At 38.6% G+C, this 20,185-nt stretch overlaps 1 protein-coding gene across 2 annotated transcripts in view; it reads left to right on the forward strand.

Annotated features, from left to right (window-relative positions):
• The first annotated feature begins 7,494 nt into the window (after positions 1 to 7,494).
• The window catches only part of GRXCR1 (glutaredoxin and cysteine rich domain containing 1), a 40,621-nt gene continuing 27,930 nt past the window's right edge, over positions 7,495 to 20,185 (forward strand). Inside the window, exons 1-2 of one of the 2 annotated variants that reach the window (XM_074865057.1) lie at positions 7,510 to 7,905; positions 15,825 to 15,831. In XM_074865057.1, coding sequence (XP_074721158.1) covers positions 7,510 to 7,905; positions 15,825 to 15,831 — 403 coding nt within the window. Of the gene's footprint in view, positions 7,906 to 15,824; positions 15,832 to 20,185 lie in introns of both variants that reach the window. The other variant, XM_074865056.1, reaches the window with a different exon arrangement.

Consider the following 20,185-nt stretch of genomic DNA (forward strand, 5'->3'; position numbering starts at 1 on the left):
TCAGATTTAGGCCAGATTTCAAACAAAGGTGTTATAAACCACACCAAAAAAAAAGGGAGCACATTTTCACATTTAGGAAGTTTAAGCAGAACTTACAAGAAATGTGTACAAATATTTTGCTCTACTATTAATGTCTTCTAATCTCCAGTTTTTTCTTTTTCAACACAGGCTCACTTATGGTTTCCAGTATTAATGACAGTAAACCTGATCTGAGATGGGCTCAAGAGGAGCCATTGAGGAATCATCAGACAGAAAACATATTTTTTATGGTTGCTCCACAGCTTAGCAACCCTTTAGTTGACAGTGACCCTCAGATGCGTTCTATGCTAGATTCTGGCATTCAGACCTCCTCTCCCAGGACTTGTTTGTCGTGCTCATTTGGGAGGTGGCTTGGTGGAGAGGTGCATACTCTGTTCTTAATCCTGTGCTGAGTAGCACTGCATATGTGGCCCCACAAACTGGTAGGTTCACAATTCACCGTGGTATTGCAGAACTTAATGTCTAGCTTAATATCTAGCCAGTACATTATACAACAGAACAGTCTGGCTGAGCAATTACATCTTATGACATGCTTTTTTGTTCTCTGCTGAATTGGAGATTTTATTTTCCTGATGCATTATATCTATAAATTTTTTTTTCATAACATATTTGTTCTTTCCTCTACAAATTGCTGCTGTAACAGAAATATTTTTCTCTCATTATTTTTACCTGTTCAACTAGAACACAGGAGAAAATATAACAAAGATCTTAATGGAGATCAGCATATAAATTCAATTACATTCTAGACTCTAAATTTTATGGCCACCAAAAATTTTGGTGGCCAACTACTGGCTAAATTAGCTTCAGAGAGACAGCTAACACACACATCCTATGATGACTGCTTACATAACTGGAAAAAATGGAGCTACAAACAATGAATTTTGAGACTGGCTGTGTAAGAGACATAATTATGCCTGTTATCAGCCATCTGATGCGGTTCAGTTTCCAGTCACTATTCTTTCTACTGTAGTCATTTGACTAGAAGTATTTGAAAGGCTCTCCTGAAGGGAAACTGGTTTGTGCCTCGTATAACTCAGATATTTAACATATTTAAGAGCTGACCTTTTGCTTTGTTCAGAGTAAATAAAATAAGTTTTCAGCAGAAGCTGAACTACCACATAAAGACAGAAGCTCTTCATGAACTGCTGCTTCTGCGTTTAGCTCAGCAACTTGACTCCTATGGAAACCTACTGTGGAAAAAGCAGAAATGAAAGAACTATGTTGAAATCGCTCTGAATTTAAAGATAGTAATTGACTACCTTTTCAGATACAATGTAGAGCATTTCTCCCTGAAGGGTTTGGAAATGGAGGATTTCTTCTACCCCTGGCAAAAAGGGTAGCAGAAAGATCCCATACGTCCTCTTACTTCATTGTGCGCTTGTGTGCATGGCCTAGATACATGTGTTGATTTCCTCATTCATTTAACTCCTTCATTATGTAAATTGAAAAAAAAAGTGCACCTGACTCACTAATGTAAACAGAAACATAGACACAGAAACCCTGCCATTCTATCTAACAATTGTTTAACAGAAGTTAAAATCTACAAATAAAATGAAATGGCAGTATAAGGTACTTGTCATATGAATAATCAGACATTATAATGGCAACAGTATGCTTGGTCTGTTCTCATCTGTAGTATTTCTGTTTAGCAGCTGCTATGTCTGACAAACGACTGCCAGATGCAAGAGTTCCCTGATGGGTACCCGAACATGTTCTGTGTGTCCTCCTGAACCTTCCTACAGTTAAAATGTTATTCTGGACCTGCAGAAAAGTAGACAGATGTTCTGCCAGTTTAGCAAATGGGAATATTCCTTCTCTGAGCAAGTGGAAAATGCACTAAATCTCTCTCAGCTAGAAACAATTTTAGCATTGCTGTTCAAATCATATGCTTTTGTAATCTCTAAAGCATAGAGCATGTCGTTCACAAATTTTACTTAACTTGTAACAGAATAACCAAACTCAACTTTCCACCTGTGCTTTTAAAAACCAAAATACTTGCTTCCCAACAACAGATGGGACATCTAGGGCTCTTGAATGTCTGAGTCCTGATGATTATTCTGCTAATAGTACGTTAACAATTAGAGATTACAGAATATGCTTTGATTACTACCAGTGTAATGAAGTCAGAGGCAGTTGCAAACAGACTTTGTAGAGTGAAGAAAAATTTGTATCACAAGACATGTCACTGTGAATTCATGCCATCTGTCTAATGATGAATGACACCCATGTGAATGGTATCAAGTCAGCCTACAGATTTGCTATATATACTTAGTAACCTGCAAATACACAAGGCAAAATGGCCTCACTTACACTGTGCATCGAAACAGAGAGTATAACACTTTGTCATAGGGTAAACCACTCTATTAAAATTATCACATGTTCAGAAATGAAGAAGGCATTTGTGATTTCAACTTAGTTTATTTCTTTTTTGGATATCTGTTTTCCTCCAAAAGTCTCATTTTCATCATTCAGGTTTAATTTTGCTGTTATTTTAATACTACCAATTCTAACAGCTCTTCATACCTTTTATTCTCTGATCAATGTCACGAGGTCCATTTTTACGGTAGTTTCAAATAGCACACTCTATATTTCTTCAGCAAAATGCAAACAATCTTTGCTGCTTAATATACATGGCTAGATATTCTTTCAAGCATTTTGCTGCATTTAATGTTATTGATTTGTTGTCCTTTCCTGAGGTGAAGCTGGTAGTGCTCCAAACTTACAGAAATGGAGTGCCTATGACAGATTCTCTCCTTGTATAAGCTGCTGAAATTGAAGTATATATATATATATATATGATGAACTCTGACAGTTAGATGTCACTTACATATTAAAGAAATTGTGTCAGGGTTATAAATGAGACTGGAGTTTCCTTTTATTCTCTTCTGCTCTTTTTTTCCCCTTTCTGATGCAGCTATAAAGGTCTCACTTGGAATAATATGACTGCTACTTTAGCTTATTTCAAACCTTTCATTTTAAAAGTATTAAAGAGTTTGGCTCACCTGACCTAATTTCAGTCATTTAAAAGGTAAATATTCAGAATAAGCTTATTAGTCAGATTTTCTTTGCTTTCTCTGTCATGGAAGAAAGATGTGATGAATTGCCCTCTGCAGGCACCTTCTTGCATGGACTGTGGAAGATTCTCAGATGTGTATCTCAGAGCAGATGTTTGCCTTTCAGGCTGCACTGTACAGCATCTGTCTCCTGGGCTTCATCCAGTACTGTTATCTTGACTCTGTGTCAAGAAGGATCATCAGAAGACAGCAACTAGCAGAAACATCATCTTCTTTGTTCCTTTTGACTTGGTGATAAATTTGAATGTGATAAAATGTGAGGGTTTTACTGGAAACCATATTATTTAGCACAACATCAAGGTAATGGGCTGGTACACTTCCTTGTGAGATGGGACAGAGTCAAAGAGGTGACAGAGGTAATATCTTCTTTCCAGGTGTTTTTTTGCAGAGTGCTTCTCTATTAAGGAGTGATCTCTGTAGCAACAACTTTTTTCTCTGTATGCTTCGACGTTATGCATGCTGGAACCCCTGGCCTCGAATTAATCAATGGCAGAACATTAGAACCAAACTAAGCAGAAACAAAAACTAACAGTAGCCAAATGATTCAGGAAGTGTCATAATTACAAGTAAGAAATATCTCATTACTGCAAAACCCTGCCACCACATTAGTTTTTAATGAATACTGCTCATTAAATGAAATAACCCCTTGAATGAAGTTTGCCTAGAGAAGCTAGAAAATGATAAACACAAATATAACAGCTGTCAGGGTGCAGCATCAAACTGGGTAAGTGGAGTTAGTATCACCATTTACTACAAATTTTTTTCTACAGGAGGGACAGAGATGTTTAATCAAGTTCCATCCTTTCTGCCTTTGTTGAGAACATGCAGCCAGAAGATGGGACAAATATGTGCATTGCAGGTCTTTGAACCCTCAGATGTCTTATGTCATGAATACAACCAATTTAGTCTGTGATTTGTTTCCTGCTGGCAATGTGCACTTATCCCCATGAAGTGCTAAGGCTTGGACAATAGGCCCAAGCCAGAGTTGACCTATAGATGAATCCTGTATATTTTATAACTGATAACCATTGTGCTAACAGGTATTATACTAAGTTATAACAAACCACCTAGTCTGATGTAAAAGGTGAAAGTGTTGAAGCCTGAGCAACAGGCCCTGAACCAAAACTGTTAATTCAGTATGTAATCCCTAATGAAATATGCATGGAGGATGTAGCTATGATGAATGTATCTTTCCCTTCCTTTGTATATGAATAGGGTAACAGAGTCATGGAGACAGGTGCCTGTCCTCAAGGCCTGATGTGAGACCTTGTGCATAATCCAATCAGATAAGCAGAGAAATTCCCTTAGTTTCTTCCTTGAGCCCTGGCCAGACTCTGGGGGGAACCTAATGTGAAATTTAAACCAGATATTTCCGCTTGAAACAAAGGTGCCAGCTATTCTGGCGTGCTGATTTTTAGCATATAAGGCTGGGCCCGCTCACAGCGACTTTGGAAGCCTCACCTACGGGTGGACGCACAGCGTAGGATTTCCCACTTGCCGGGACAGGCTCTCCAAATCCTCGCTGTAACCGGGGCTGCCCAGTGACTGCGGATCTGCATAATGGTAAAGTATGCAAGTGGTGTTGTATCTTTCTTAATCACTATTCTCTCTCTCAGATAGTAATGATTTGATGCGTTACCCTGTATTTTCCTATTTGTTTAAGTGCACTATTCTGTCTTTTCTTACTGTATGTTTTCTGTATTATTCTGTTATATTTTGTTATTTCTAGTAAATATGCCTGCTCTTTTCACTCTGGTGTCTGAGTTTAATTGATATCCCTGATCAGCAAAACACCCCAAAATCACATGTTTGCTCAGAGAAGGTCCACAGCTGAAACAAGATGACATCTTATGCCTGTAAATGCCTTTGTCAAGGGGCAAATTCCCCTTGTTAATAGTTAAGGGGTGTTTAACTACTCTTCTGCAGAGAAAACTGTGCATACACTTTCTCATTTCTCATAACCAGGCATAAAAATATTTCCCAGTGAATAATGGAATTGCCATGAAACTAAACAATGAACTAATTTCCTACTAACTGACAACAAGATGATAACAGTATTTGGAGTGTTTTTAAAATGTGGTACTGATTAACTCTGTATTTATTCAACGCTACATTAACTTTTTAAATCACTCGGGTAACATCAAATCCTTTGCACTACAGACAATACAGGCTTTCCCATTTCCTGCATAGGAGTAAAATGGTTTCAATATTAAAGAATATATAGCATCAACTGGAGAAGATAAAACTATTATGAAAGTCTTTGTGCAAAATATTTCTGTTATAGTAGCTCAGATTTTTTAATCTGTGGCAATTCATTGCAAAGCACCTGGGTTTTATTATTTACTTAAGAGAATATAAACAAAGTTAATTACTGCAGGTTTCTAAGAGGGGATCACTCAGGTAATCATGGAAACATGATACAGTTAACTTTGGGGTAGGTAACAACTAAATATTTCCTCCAGGTACCTTGCAGGCCCGTTTGAATAATTCCATAATAGATATTTTGAAATATTAATTCTGCTACAGAATGTTCTTAGTTCTAAGTCAGTTTTTAGTAATAATGAACTGTATTTGTTGTCAAAGCTTCTGTGGGCAAGTGGCTATATCACAGTCAGTGTGATTCAAACCATCCCCAAATAAATTTCACAAGGTGTCTTATAACTGTATTCAGTATTAGTACAGACTTGGATACAAGCTTTTTTTCTTCTCTGAAAGAAGAGCAACAATGCATTTTAGCTCTTGTAACATTATTTTTACCTATTGTTTTTCTGTGTGAATAATAGTAGTTGATAATGTAGTGAATTATCTCATTTTAGAAAGAAGTGTGGCAACCACTAGCACTATGAAATGTCACTAATCATTTGTGTTTCCATTTTGTAGATGGAAAATAAGTAATTTTAGAGTTTAGTCACAAGCATTGTGATTTTACTTGGGCCAAAGAGCAGTATTTTCTTGCCTGTTGTTCAAAAGAAAGTCACAATAACCTCTACCTAGTTGGCTGAAAGATTGGAGCCTGCATTTCCAAAATTTTGGCCAGAAAGCCTCCTCAGATGCCTTAAGCTCTGCAGCTGCTTGTGACCGCAGGCATTACCATTCTGAGTTGGCTGAGCGTCTAGGGACTCATTTCATGCCTACACCTGTTGGGGGGTCATGGACTTCGGGAAGCAATTCAGTATTCATGAGGCTAGAGAGAAAATGAAGCTGTAGGGAGTGTGTAAGGAATGTTTGCCAGGAAAGTGAGAAGGGGATGGAGTTCTCAATTCTGCTCTAAGAAATTTTACTTTGCATTTTACTTTGCATTTTACTTTGAATGAAGAAAATGCAGAAATAGCACTGTAAGTAGGGATCATCATGCAAACTCAGAAACAGCTTGGGGGTCTAAGGTGCTACTACATGATATTGAGAGGACATAGTCAGAAACCTTAAGTGTGGTTTGTTATTTTTACATCTAGAGCCTAGTTGTCTAACACTGTGCCAACCTCTACTTGTGATTTGCTCGGATAGGGGAATTTCCTTCCCCTGTGGTCGAATTCACTTTACCCTACTTTTCTTTGTTTGATCCTTCTTGCCCCAATTAATTAGCTTTCTCCTATTCCTTGTTCAGATTCCCTTGGTCCAGTCCCTTGAATAATTGAAAAAAACAGATTAGAGGCTGTGGTTACTGTATGGCACTAGTTGTGGCTCAGTTTTATTGAATAACACAATGTTACTCTGTGCAACAAATTGTGGCTAATTTCTTCTCCAATGCTCTGACAGTCTGAGCAAAGGCCAACATCGCAAAACACCAAGTCAGAGCTCCCCAACAAATCTTTGTAAGCTTATATGTAAGGCAAACATTGGTGAATGAAGTCTGACTGGTAGGGGAATGAAGTGTTCTGGTGAAAGAAACATGGCCATCATTGATTTCTTTTCAGTGCTGAAGTCTGCGATTTTCCTCTCAGGTGTAATGTACATAAACAGTTTTGACTCTGCAGACCTTGCGAAAAACTCTTCCTCTTTGTCTTTCTCAGAAAACAAAAACTACATTCATATAAACTCATGTAATTTTTGTTATTTGGTTTATTATGTGTGGGTTTGGACTTTTATTTTAATCAATGAATATAATTTCTCCCTCTCTTGCTTTCTTCCTTAGTGCTAAAAAGTACACAATGGCTTTTTAATATTTAATTGACAAGATCGTTTTACAGGTTTTAGTTTAAAGGTAACCATAGCACAAATGCATCTATTATTAACTGCAGAACGGCAGTGTTGCTTCTTGGGAACCCTCTTTAGTTTAATATGAGAACCCCTGTCAACAGAAAACAGCGCTGATATTGTTGTTAAGTGTGACAAACTGGCAAAAGCAATGGGCACCACACTGGAACAATGCAAACTGCTTATATCAATGGAAGAGGCGATGTTTAAAAGTGAAATGAAGGCGGACAGTGAGAGGCTGTCGAGGAAGGTTCGATTCCGTGTTGCGTCCTCGCACAGCGGGAGGGTGTTGAAGGAGGTGTATGCCGACGGGGAGGCTGCTGACTCTCTGGACTCCGAGTACGCCAGTAGCTCAGAGACTGACCAAACCAGCCGGCTGAGTGAAGTGGAAGGACAGCAAAATGGACACCTAGGGTCTGAGTGTGATGAAAATGAGAATGAGCAGGATGACTTGCTCATTTTAGTCAGAGCCACTAAAGAGAGGGGGTTTGGTACAAAGCGAGTCAACATCCTCAGCAAAAATGGCACAGTCAGGGGAGTCAAGCACAAAGTCAGCGCTGGTCAAGCCCTCTTTGACAATTTGGCAAAAGTATTTCAGGTAGGTGATGTGGTTCTGCTGGCTGTAAGCCCTGTGTCTGTCCCTTTTAACTCCCCATGTTATTCTTCCCTTTGTCCAAACTTCTCTCATTTATGATTTCTCAATATTCTGCCTCATTCTCATTGCTATCCACTTGCTGTTGTTGCACAGGAGTGGGTCACTGCTCTTTCTAGTATAAAACAGCTCCACACTCCAAATTGACTGTGAACATTTTCTTTCAAAACTGACTTAAAGTCTGCTGAGTAGAAATGTGTATGTTGTGCTTCTCAGGTATGGACCAGGAAAGAAACATAACAGGGCAATTAACTGGGGCTTTATTGAAGATCTGTACAGATCCTCTGTACAGGGATGTGTCATGTTTCCACTCCTATTATATTAGTTCTAATGAGTTCATGATGTTATCTACTGTCCCCTATATGTAAATATGTATACTTGCAAATTCCATTGTGTTTAATCTTCAAAGTAGATCAAATTAGGTGCAGGATGGCAGCAATGACGGTTTTCCCACATGAAAATTTCAAAGGAATGAAATCTTAGTCGGAGGTCTCTTTTATCAATGTCTGTTTTCCATTTATTTTGTAGAAGGAGCAGAATATATGTATTTGAAACAGTATATGCCACACTGACACCTTAATTAGAGAAACACAGGTCTCAGAAAAATCAAGATAAATGTTCTAAAGAATTTAGGTCATATATATAATTTATCTATATATGTTATTCAAGCCTTTAAATCATTAATATTCAAACAAAAGAGTAACAAGTGTGCAACCAAACACTTTCTGAAGGTTGTTATAATCTAGAATTATGATGGTCACTTAAATTAACCTATAATTGTCTTCAGGACATTGTTTTAAAAACATTTATGCAGTTTTAAAGCATGGGGAATTTGGTATTAGTAACGAATGTCATGTATTGAAATTAAATCTTCTAAAGTTCTTACTTCGAAACTAAGTCATTTCATAATACATTTAGAAATGGCTACAGATTAACACTCTCTTGCTTCTGAATATGAATTTATCCTGTATGTTGTACCTAAATTATAACAGTCTTTTTGTCAATACCGATGTTCCTGTGGAAGTCGGGTATTTCAAAGATGAATGTTCATTTTTGTTCTTTACATCACATAGCACTCAAGTAGCTTGCTTTCTTTCAAGCCACTCACTGAAGAGTTTGTCCTTGAGTTCTCTACTCTGATAAAATTTGTAATAAACTCACTTTTTCTAAGTAGATGTGAGTTAGGAAGTGTTAACTGGGGCATGTCTGGGTTCTTCGTCGACCTTGATTCCAAATACTGTTATGTGCTGTTTCGCTACATGGAGTACACCATTTTACCTCACTAACCTCATTCCCTTCTAAAAACTTTTTTCCTCTGCATCAGTGACACCAAACTAATAAATTTGAATCAGCTAAATAGATGGACCCATCTGAAAGCATTCGTACCTTAGTTAGTGTCCCTGTCATCTTGTTGTTTCTGTCTCCAGTTTTAGGTTGGAAGTTCTTCAGGAAAAGTTCATTGACTAAAATCAATGTACTTTGATTGCAGTGAAGTTTCTTTTTATTGCTATCAGAGTTACAGCTAGGACTAGCACTATTTCCATAAGGTGTTTTGCCAGAAGAAAGTAATGCTTGAGAGGAGACATATCCATCTGATAACTTCAGAAAATTATATGTAGCTAAGTCTACAACAGAAGTCCATAATTAAAACCTGTAAAATAATGAATGACTTAAAAGCTGATAAGGAGTATCAGTATTTTACAACAGAAGAAAATGGAAAAATTGAATTATCAGGCGAAAACAAACTAAACAGTTTTTCATACAACACATAATTAAATTTAAGAACTCTCTGCTACAGGCATTGTAAAGGCCAAAAGAATAGGCAGATTTTTAAAGCAGTTGAGGAAAATATATGGGGAACTGAGCAGCTTCATCTTAGCCAGGTCTAGATAACTGATTTCCAGAAATAACCACATATTCTTACCTTAAACATCTACTGGATCAAAGACATATATTCAATGATACAGAGGACATAATGGGTTGAGGCTTCTACACAAACAAGTTCCCATTTACCCAGAGATAAATTTTGAAGTCTAGTGAAGAAGAATGATGGTTTGCATATCTTTTATGTCATACTGCTAGCCAATTTTCTGTGCCACATGGTGAACACAGAGGAGAGCAAAGCACAAAGGTTGGCTTTCAGACTCATTTGAAACTGTTTGATCCCAATGTGAAATAGGATTGAAATCTGTCCAATTACAAATGAAGTAATGACTTTTAGGATGAGATTAGAAGATGATTTTGAATTTTCTGTAAGTATGTTCCAGACAACTAATTGTGCAGTAATACCACTTACAGAACAAGAGCTCTTAATTCAAAGATATGATAAGATAGAAATATGCCTCTATTAGAAGATATAACTCAAAATCTCTTGATCTGGGAATTTCTGTAAGTTCCCCCCTTGATTATGTGAGGTCATCTGCAGTTATATGTTTTGCCTCTCTTAGATAAGCAACAGCAGATGTATAACAATAGTTAAGAGGTATACAAAGTCCCTTATGCCTGAGGAGAGCCCATCTCTGCCTAGTAGATGGCCTCATTATACATTCCTCAGAGTTAGTGGTATTTAGCAGGTATTTGTAATCTCAGAGTATGCACATGAACTCTTGACAGTCCTAAATCCTGAGCACTGATAAATTCTTGAATGTAAACGTTTCTTATTTAGTATTTGATGTATCACTTCTTATTAATTAAAATGTGTATGCAAGAAGACAAATACTGGGTGTGAGTGTCCTGTGACCCTGAAATTGGGGGGACGGGTGTGTTTAAGATTTTTTGCAGTGTCAGCATTCTGATTCTTCAGACTGTATCTGCAAACTCCTCTACTATGCTATTACCCCAAATCCCCAGATGCTCCCTATGATACAGGAGAGATCCTTTAAAATAAATCACTTTGCTCAGATATTCTAGGGATGTGCAGGGATTCATTAACTGAGCTTTTTAAGTCGTACAGTCTAGACCTTTGATGTTTTCTGTTCAAATATCTGTGCTAAAAGCGCTCCTAGGTAAGTTAATGTTCCATGGAATATTTTTTTGGAATATGTTTTCCACATTTTCTAACTACAGTGTCTCTGCAGAATTGCTTCGGACAGTTTCTTCCCACAACAGACTCATCTGAAAAAAATCACACCTTCTGGAGTTTTTGGGAATATTAAGAGTGATGTAATACAGGAAGTATTTATGAAAAGGTGTTTTTGGTTGTTATTATGATATAAGCCTGGCCTGAGAATGTATATCTGCTGCCAAGTATACATGTATCCTCTGATACATCTTCCCATGTACGTGCACTTGAGCACTTCCATCACCAGCACAATCAGCAACTTCCCATTTCCACTGTTCCTTGAGAAGAGAAGCTAGGTCCCTTGCATTAGGCTGTCCGAGGACTGTCTGTGTCCCCGGACATGAGCTTCTCCAGCACTGTGACAGTAAAAGGTCTCCCATCAGGTTGTCTCTGCACGGCTGGTGAAGATACTGTGAGCTCGGTGGGAGAAGCCGTGTGTGGCTGGGGCCATGGAGATGGGATGGGACACAGCAGGACATGTCAGGGTTATCTCAGCTTCAGGGCAGGACATTTTGGGGACAGAAAGGTGAGGAAGAGACCAGCCCTATTGATGCTTCAGGGGAGCATGGTTTCCATGACAACCCCTCCAGCCGTTCCCTCCCGGGGTGGCTGCCACAAGGAGAGCGTTGACATAGCAACCACATTCTGGGAGTGGGGGTGGGGAATGAGAGGGCGTTGCTGTGGCAACACCTCCCCAGCCCCTGCTTGGCGGGGAAGGTGGGAGGCCAGTCAGCGGTGATCAATGGAGGTCAGCGATGGTCACAGGTGTCCACCTGGCCTCCACATGCACCTAACTGGAGACTGGAGGGGTGGCCTTCTACCAGGCTGGCAATACAGTGGTTAAATAGTCAGGAACATTTTATTCATGAGAAATGTACACTCCTGAAAAGCATGAATAACAAAAAGGATCTGGAGCTTCCATTGTCCCTGTTTGTGCACCTCCTTGGTATAAGTGAAATTATCTCCTGCTGAAACATTAACACTGACGGTGTCACAACCCCAGCGCTGGGAACGTAACCTGCTAATTGCATCAGAAGCATAAGCTCCTTCTCTGAATATCCAAAGTAATTGTGGTCATATTCCAGTACATTACTAGAAATTTTGTTTTCTAATACTTAGAATACTGTTAAAATGTGAATGGGTGTGAATATTTCCTATATTCTCCCATAGAAAGTAGTAGAGAAATAGTTCTTGTTTCCTTGAAATTAATTCTCTTCATGACCAATTTTTATGACTAGATGTTCCTTATGATGGCTTCCAGGTGACACAGAACAAAACTCCTTGGGTTGCCTGGTATATTACTAAGTAGTGCAATCGTCGTTTCATACCAGACTGGGTTTCCACCCCAATATGCAATGTAATGGAGCTCAGCCAAAGGTTTTACACAGGTATCCCCTCATTTTCACTGTTTCAGCATGGGTCCTTTCCTCCATTTCCATACTTACATACTTCATTGACCTTCCAGCCTCCTTTGAAAGGTCACCTTCTGCTAAATTGGTTACAGATCTCATTCTCAGGCAGGGCCTGCTGATGTCTATTACAAAAGGGCAGGTCTGGTTAACATACCTGGTTAATGCCTTTGTGAACATTGCATCAGAGGGGATACGAGTGAAGGGTCACACATAATGTACTTGGTCTTTATGATATTTTCCAGTACGGGGTGTCTCACGTAGAGTTAACATTTAAAGTTGCAAAGTGTAAGTCAATATTCAGACTGATAAAAAATTAACTTATTAATGGTTAGAGAGAGAGGTGGTAAATAGTTAAGAATCAGGTGGAAGTTTGTTAAGAGAAGGAGAGCTTCTGGGGTTGTTATGTTCGTTTTCATCTTTCTTTACTTGTAGATGACCTAGAAAAGTGAATACACAGCAGGACACACAGAGCTTACAAACCAGTAGGGCTAGCTAATAACATAGAGAAAATAAAACGAAAGACAGCAGCAAAACCAACTGTCTTCCAAAGAAGGCAGGTGCTACAAAGTGCTGTTAAGGAAAGTTTCTGGTGCAATAGTACAAGCAAACATTTTAGGGTGGGTGACACGTTGTATACCACTCCAGCCCCTGGAGCATATTTATCACTACAATCCCCAAAACTCTGGGGAGAAGAGAGAGAGAGAGAGATGTCTGCACAGTCACTGAGAAGTCACAATGTTGTCCTCCTCACTTCTTTGGCAGATGATCAGTGCTGACACTCCAGCACTATTGGACTCTTTGAACTCATAGACCTCTGCTAGGACTGGACTAAGATTGTAAAAGGTCTCCTGAACTTTCCCTTCATATTCTTATCCATACACACTGCCCCATGACTTCCAAATGGGTATAGCTTGCAAAGGGAAGACATGCTGGATTGCTTGTACCTACTAACAGCAATGTTCAGGAAACCTGCTGATGACCTAAAGCCATAGCATTTGCTGTAGTAATGCCACTTATATGGATGGAGACAAATCCCAGTGAGCTGTACCTCCTCTGAGGTGTGAAGTTCCAGGGTATGTTTCTAGTATTAGCAAGTCTGGAAAACTAATTAATGAACAGCGTTGCACTGAAATCCACTGAAGAATAGTAAAAATCATAATGACATAGAGGATCAAATGATTATGAAAAGTACGTTTCTGTTTGTTACAGAAAATTCAATGTTAGAAGGACAACTGGATCCCCATTGGAACGAGAATAGTGTCCCTTCAGAACTTCCTTTGTACCTTCTTAAGTGCTTTGATCTGTGACCACAGTGCATGGAACAGTGATTCAAGTGATTCAGCTGATTCAGCTGATTAAGTCACCGTTAAAACAGGTAGTTTCCAGAGCTGTTGGCTGAATAGCCACACTGATTTTTAAAAGGAAGATGTTCAGGTCTGTGAGCTTTTAACTGCAGCCTGGGGTTCATCAGTACTTAGGATATTGGTATTTATTCTCATGTTCTCCTATAAATCAGCTGTAAAGCACTGAGCTCAGACAAGTCTATTATTAGACTGTTCATGGTATTTTAGGATTTGCTGCTATTGGACTTGAAATACATATTTGACATAGACTTGAAATGATCTGTACATAGACTTTATCTAAAACTCTGAAAGTGATATACAAGCTTTGAGTTAAGAAAGACTTAACTGAGTCATTTTTTAAAAATGTAGGTAAGGGATGACTTGATTTTTCAATACACTCAGCACTGGGAAGCTTAGCAACAAAACCATGATTACATTTATCAATTCTTCAAGACTGAATAAATAATTGGAGAAAAAATAGTTGTTAGACTTTTATGCAGTCTAATCAGCATGTACTGGACATCTGTCCAACCTCCCAGAGCACTGCCTGGCCTCAAAATTATTCTTGCTCTGATATGTCCTGATTCTTGTAAAGGATCCATAAATGAGGTCACTGTTCTTGACACACCCTGGTGCACTGTATGGGGCTGAGCAGAAGCAAGTCTGAGGACAATAAACATATCTGTTCCCTGTTTACATATGTTTTTGCTTCAGAGGATATAATAAGCAGGTACTTTGACTGCTTTTTGAATCACACCTACATCTGCAAGTGAGTGAAAATTGTTATGACGCTGTATTAATATTTCCCCACTGGCTGCAATATTTTTATCTGTTTAGCATAGGTAATGACTACATAAAATGCAAGACAGCTGAGAATTAACCTTTATGCATTTTGCAGTAGAGGTCAGGCATTAGTGGCAGGAGCGGTGCAGTTTTGAATCTGCACAGCAGCCTTCCCTGAGGCACACTTCCTAGCAAGGGTCTGTGAAACACAGTGGAGTCTCAAGTATAACCAAACTCTGGTAGATGCAGGATGGAAGCAGCAGTGAGGTAATTTTGCACTTCATTAGCACTTTTTCTCTTCTTTTGATAGAAATCAACTTCTAACAACTGAGTGGTACTGAATAGAGTTGTCTCAGGTTTGCCCCAGCTAGGGTCTAAGTGCCTGTGGTCCAAGGAGATTGTGCAGCCTGTAGGAAAAAGCAGAGCTGCTGCCCTAGGCTGTGAGGGAGAACAGAATTAAATCATTCCCTCTGTGAAGAGTACGCCATGTGTCTACTTTTCCAGAGTGATTTATTAATAAGCCTCATCCCCTGGCCTTTTCCTTTGTATGGCAAAGAAGCTATGATAATACTTCAGTGAATATGTATATGCAGAATATGTAGTACTAGAGGGAATCAAGACTTTAGGTATAGTGCAAAAACCCATAGGCTTCTGAAGAAGGACTTAGACACCAAGCTCCAAAACCATGATCCTCCAAACCACCTTGTCTCAAAGGCAGCAAAAACCTTTTATTAATGAAAATTTGACTAATGATCTGCCTTGGCCATGCACCTCAGCATTTCAGTATTGACAGGACGTGACAGTTACCTCCTACTCACGTCCTATGGGAACCACAAAACAGGCGTTCCTTCGCCTGTCTCACCTGCAGGGCTTGATGCAGTAGGTGTCCTCTGAGCATGCCTAGTGGATCAGATCCTACACAAACTGTACATAAGCAGATGCTGCTTTGTTACAAATCGTGTCTGCAGGAGGCAGTGGTGGGAGTTGTACTTTGAATTAGACAGTCACAAGACAGTATGAATAAGTTGCTGGAGCAGGAGTGGAACACAGGCTTGCTGATTTCAACTTGCCATACCAAATACTACTATACTTCAGCATCATGCTTGATTTCCATTTCTTTCTTTCTCCCTCTTAAGCATTATAGTGATGGCATTGCTTCAGCATGAAAGTATCCTAGAAAAGCTTGTAGCCTGTGACTTTCTTGTTAGGGACAAGAGGTAGAGAGAAGACTGAATCCAGGTAGCCAATGACATGAGAGATTGCAAGCAACCATGTTCTGCCACCTTGTTTCATCCTCTCTCTTTAAATCTAAAAATACTTTTGCTTTTTTTTTGAAAGAAAGAACCAGTGTACTTGTTCTCAGGCAATGAATGTGAATGCCAAATGGAAAAAGATGCCTCCTGGTCGTACTAAGTGGGATTCCTAAATCATATTGGCCTCAGGAAATTGTCTAAGCTGAAAATAGTCATAAAATGAGAGAGTATTAGGAGGAAATACCATATATGCTTGCCATCCTCTTACTTTTAATTATCAGTTTGGTAGATGACCTGGAATACTAGACAAACACTAAGTCCAAGTCTGTGTACTGCTCTGGGACTCTTACATAATGTCCCTTTGTGGAAATTCTCAATAAGGTGCTCAACCTTTGAATTAACACGAAAAATACTTCATCTTACTTCAAACTGACTTGAAAAGGAGTAATGTTACATAAACAGCCTATCAAAAAAATCTTAGGGTGCTAGTGAAGAAATTTATTCTACTTATTCTGACAGTAGGAAATATTTTTTTTTTCTGAATTGGCCTCTTACAACAGAGATGAAAAAGATGAACTGATTAGTCTTAATCATTAATTTGTAGCAATAACTCTTCACTTTTTCTAGCTGTGGACCTCAACTCAGTAACTCAGCAGGACAGTTAGGAGAAAATGTCTTTTGAAGTATTCTTAAAACTGGGACTATCAAGAAAAGTTGGGGCTATTCCCTTTTTTTTTTTTTTTTTTTTTACATGGTACAACAGGCTGCCTGCTAGCTCATTTGCTGTGTCCTCTTTCCCCTGAATATCTGTGCGCCTTTGACACAGCAAACACAAATTTTGTGGAACACATAAAGCTGAAATAAATTGCCTACAAATATGAACCATCCTATATGCTTAATTACTAGCATCATTCTTGGTCATTGACCCCTAATTTTGTGTACAAATAAATTACTCTGCAACCAAATATTTAAGGGACCTCATTGCACCTGAGTGTCTTAAGTGAGGTATGTTTTGGTTAAATTTGCAAACATGGAAGCAAATATTTGGCTATACTGGGCCAATTTGTCACCAGATTGCACAGCTGTGCAGTTGTGCAATTGCAAAAATATGGTAATAAAGAGGATGAAACACAGCTCGTTTATTTTAAAAAAACAAACAAACAAAAGGTTCAAAAGAGTGCGAAATTGTCTTTACCTTAGTGGTATGATTCTCCAGGCATGTACTAATGCTTTTGATTTCATGCCATAGAAGGCATTAGCAAAAATACTTTCTAACAAGTTAATTACATTACAGTTGCATTTAGTTTACTGATCTCAGAACTGTTTCAGTTCTGAACTAGGATTTGCAAATACTTACACTAGTAAGCTTACATAAGCTTAACAAATATAAATATGCACATGCCATACAGGTATTGTGTTACAATGACCCAGGAAAACTGTATTTTAGCAGTTGACTGAAACTACATTTCATCACCTGCTGCCAATTTAATTGGTATGTAGGTGTCATTGAGGGCTATTTCCTTCCCTAAGAGAGAAGAAATGAAGTCATGCTTTATTTGCAAATAATGCTTGCTAGACTGCTCTGGTCTGTCAGCAGCCTGCTCTGACATTTGTCTACTATTGTTGGCAGTTTATTACACACTACAGCAACACAAGGTACATGATTAACAGCTTGAAAGAAAGAAATGGTCAAAGAGATACTGCTTTTTTTTTGGCTGGAGCTTTAACCTGTGACTGAAATGTTTGGCAGCATCATAAGTTTGAAGCTCAAGTGAAATGAAACATCCTTCAGAATGGACTTTGCAGCCAGAGAGAAAAGGTTATGACTTTCATGCATGAAAGCCTTCTTCATTGCTGCAACATGCAGTACTAGGTAGTAGAAAGCATGAAACTCAAATCTCACTGAATTTTTTCCAAAACTTTTAAGATAAATAGTAATTAGGACAGCATCCCCAGCCTGTTTATTTTGAAAAGGAGCTGGAAAAATACAGCTCCCCATCCAAACAGACAATCTTGTGGTTTTGCTTAACACAGTAGTTATGTTGTGGAGAGGCTGCCACAGCACAACTTTTTACAGCCTCCATCATACAAAGCAAGAGAAATGGTCACAGATGAGCAGATGGAGTCAGTGAGGTAGAGACTCATTTCACGCACAGCAAGAAAAAAGACAGAAAAACCATCATTCATTGCTAGTATGAATTGTGGAAAGCATTTTAACAACCTTAGTCTAGAGACAGCATCCATCAATAATGTCAGAGGAGTATGTCTTCTATACTGCAGAAATACCACATGGACACTCATTCTTTCTCCACTTCTCAAAAGAAATATGGAAAAACTTACTGGCCAATATTTTCACACATTTATAACAACATGCTGTATTATGTTCTGCATTGACAAATCAGTCAATGCTTGTGCAAAGACAAAGAAATTTTTCTTTGGGATTGACTCCTGGTAGCCTTGATTGCTAATTATCTAAGACGTTTTTAAAACCTTAAGAATAGAAAGAAGTCATACACTATTATTTAAGAAAAATCTATTTCCCCATGCAACTTCTGTAATACAGAAAGCCATCATTTTCTAAACCTGCAACTGAAGTTACAGCTTTTTAAAGAAAATGTGATCTCATGCCCAGCTGCTCATGTCCTGCTCTTGCTTTACTACATCTAAATGCAAGGGACTCTCCCTCCTAGCCCCACAGGCAACTGCGAAACATTTCATTGCTGTTCAGGTAGAGAATGTCGTAAGCAACAGACTGATAGACACTGAAAAATGAGACCTTTAAGCATTCTTGCTGGAGTTCTTTCCGCCTATTGGAGGTCTTAATCTGCATCTTGAGAACTTCCCTTTCCAGGTGTTGGCTGATGTTTTCAATCAGATTCCCAAACCTGTAGTGGGTAAGCCCAGTTGTTCTTCCAAATCCCACCATGATCCAAAAATATAACCAACCATCCAGTCCCTCCAAGTCCAAACTTAAGCTGTCATGAAGATTTAAAAGAGGCAGAAGTTCCTACATGACTTGTTCAGGAAATAGATTCTGTTCATTTAAACCTGTCTGCAAAATTTTGCATGGCAGCTATTGTTTTTGTATCTGCTGGGTGGTCAGGCCTTTTGCAAACCTATCATCTGCTTCATGCATAATGTTCTTGTGGATCCTCATGTGAGAGACTGTGGGGTGAAAGGGCACTTTTACAGGCCAATATTTGCAGCTGGATACAGGTGACTATTCTTTTTTCTGCTGCCACTGACTGGCAGCAGCCTTGAATAATGTAGTTGCTTCAGCCAGGTAGTTTTATCCTCAGCCGCTCCGGCAGTTCTCTTCTGAAGTCACAACAGATAAGGGCAAGATCTGTCAAAAAAGAAGAGATATCTAGTGAACTTTCTGACCTGTCTTTCATGCTGTCTTAATTCTCCTTTTGGCAGAAGGTTATGCAACTGGCAGAAATTTAATCAGTATGGAGTTTCAGCATCGTTTGAAGACATGATATGATATTAGACGAAATGTTGTTATTGATTTTTCTTGCTGCAGGGGATTAAATGATATCTATGCAAAGGAGCCATTGAAATGTTGCTCCAAAAGGAAAGCAGATAGCCAATTTAAAAATCTCAGCATCTGCATTTGTAGTCATATTCCTTGATCAGAACACATTTAACTTGATGACATGATATAGATTCTAGCCCTATTATAAGAACATTATAATATGAAAAGTATGATTTTAAGAATAACTATTTCTGTTTTATTTTAAAAATACACATCTCTGGGCCAAATCCTAAATCAGACTAGAGCATAAAGCTGCTCACAATGACCTTGCTAAAAAGTTACTCCAACCACAGATGTGATATATATGGAATAACTAACTTGGCAGCTATTTTGACTAACAGGTTCGGGAGCTGGTATAAAGTGTACAACCTGCTACATTCTGATTTTCAGACATTTTACCTATTTGGTTAAAAAAGCCCAAAATAGTTTACACCGAGCAACAAAGTCTATAACTCTGCTCCAGAGAGTTATGTTCTATTTTGCTCACGCAGAAATAGTGGATGAGTCATCTGTCCCCTTTTGTACATCAAGTCTAGCAGCCACAGTATAGCCTATTCTAGGGCAGAGCTGGTTTATGTGTGTCTAGGAGTTGCATCCTCTATGTCTGCATAAAAATCTCAAGCTCTCTGCCTTTGGTTTTGGAATCTATTGCATAAGAAAATGAATGAAGCACTGTATGTGTGCAACGCAGATGGATCTTTAATTTAAAGAAATGGAGACTGAGTGTATAACTAGTAATTAACTACTCAGGGTTTGAAGATGAAGGTACCAAAGTTCTAGGTATTATTAAATAATGAGATAGCAGAGAGCATAGTTCCAATTAGGTTAAGTAATAT

This window comes from Strix uralensis, chromosome 4 (assembly GCF_047716275.1).
Source record: "Strix uralensis isolate ZFMK-TIS-50842 chromosome 4, bStrUra1, whole genome shotgun sequence".
Lineage (NCBI taxonomy): Eukaryota > Metazoa > Chordata > Aves > Strigiformes > Strigidae > Strix > Strix uralensis.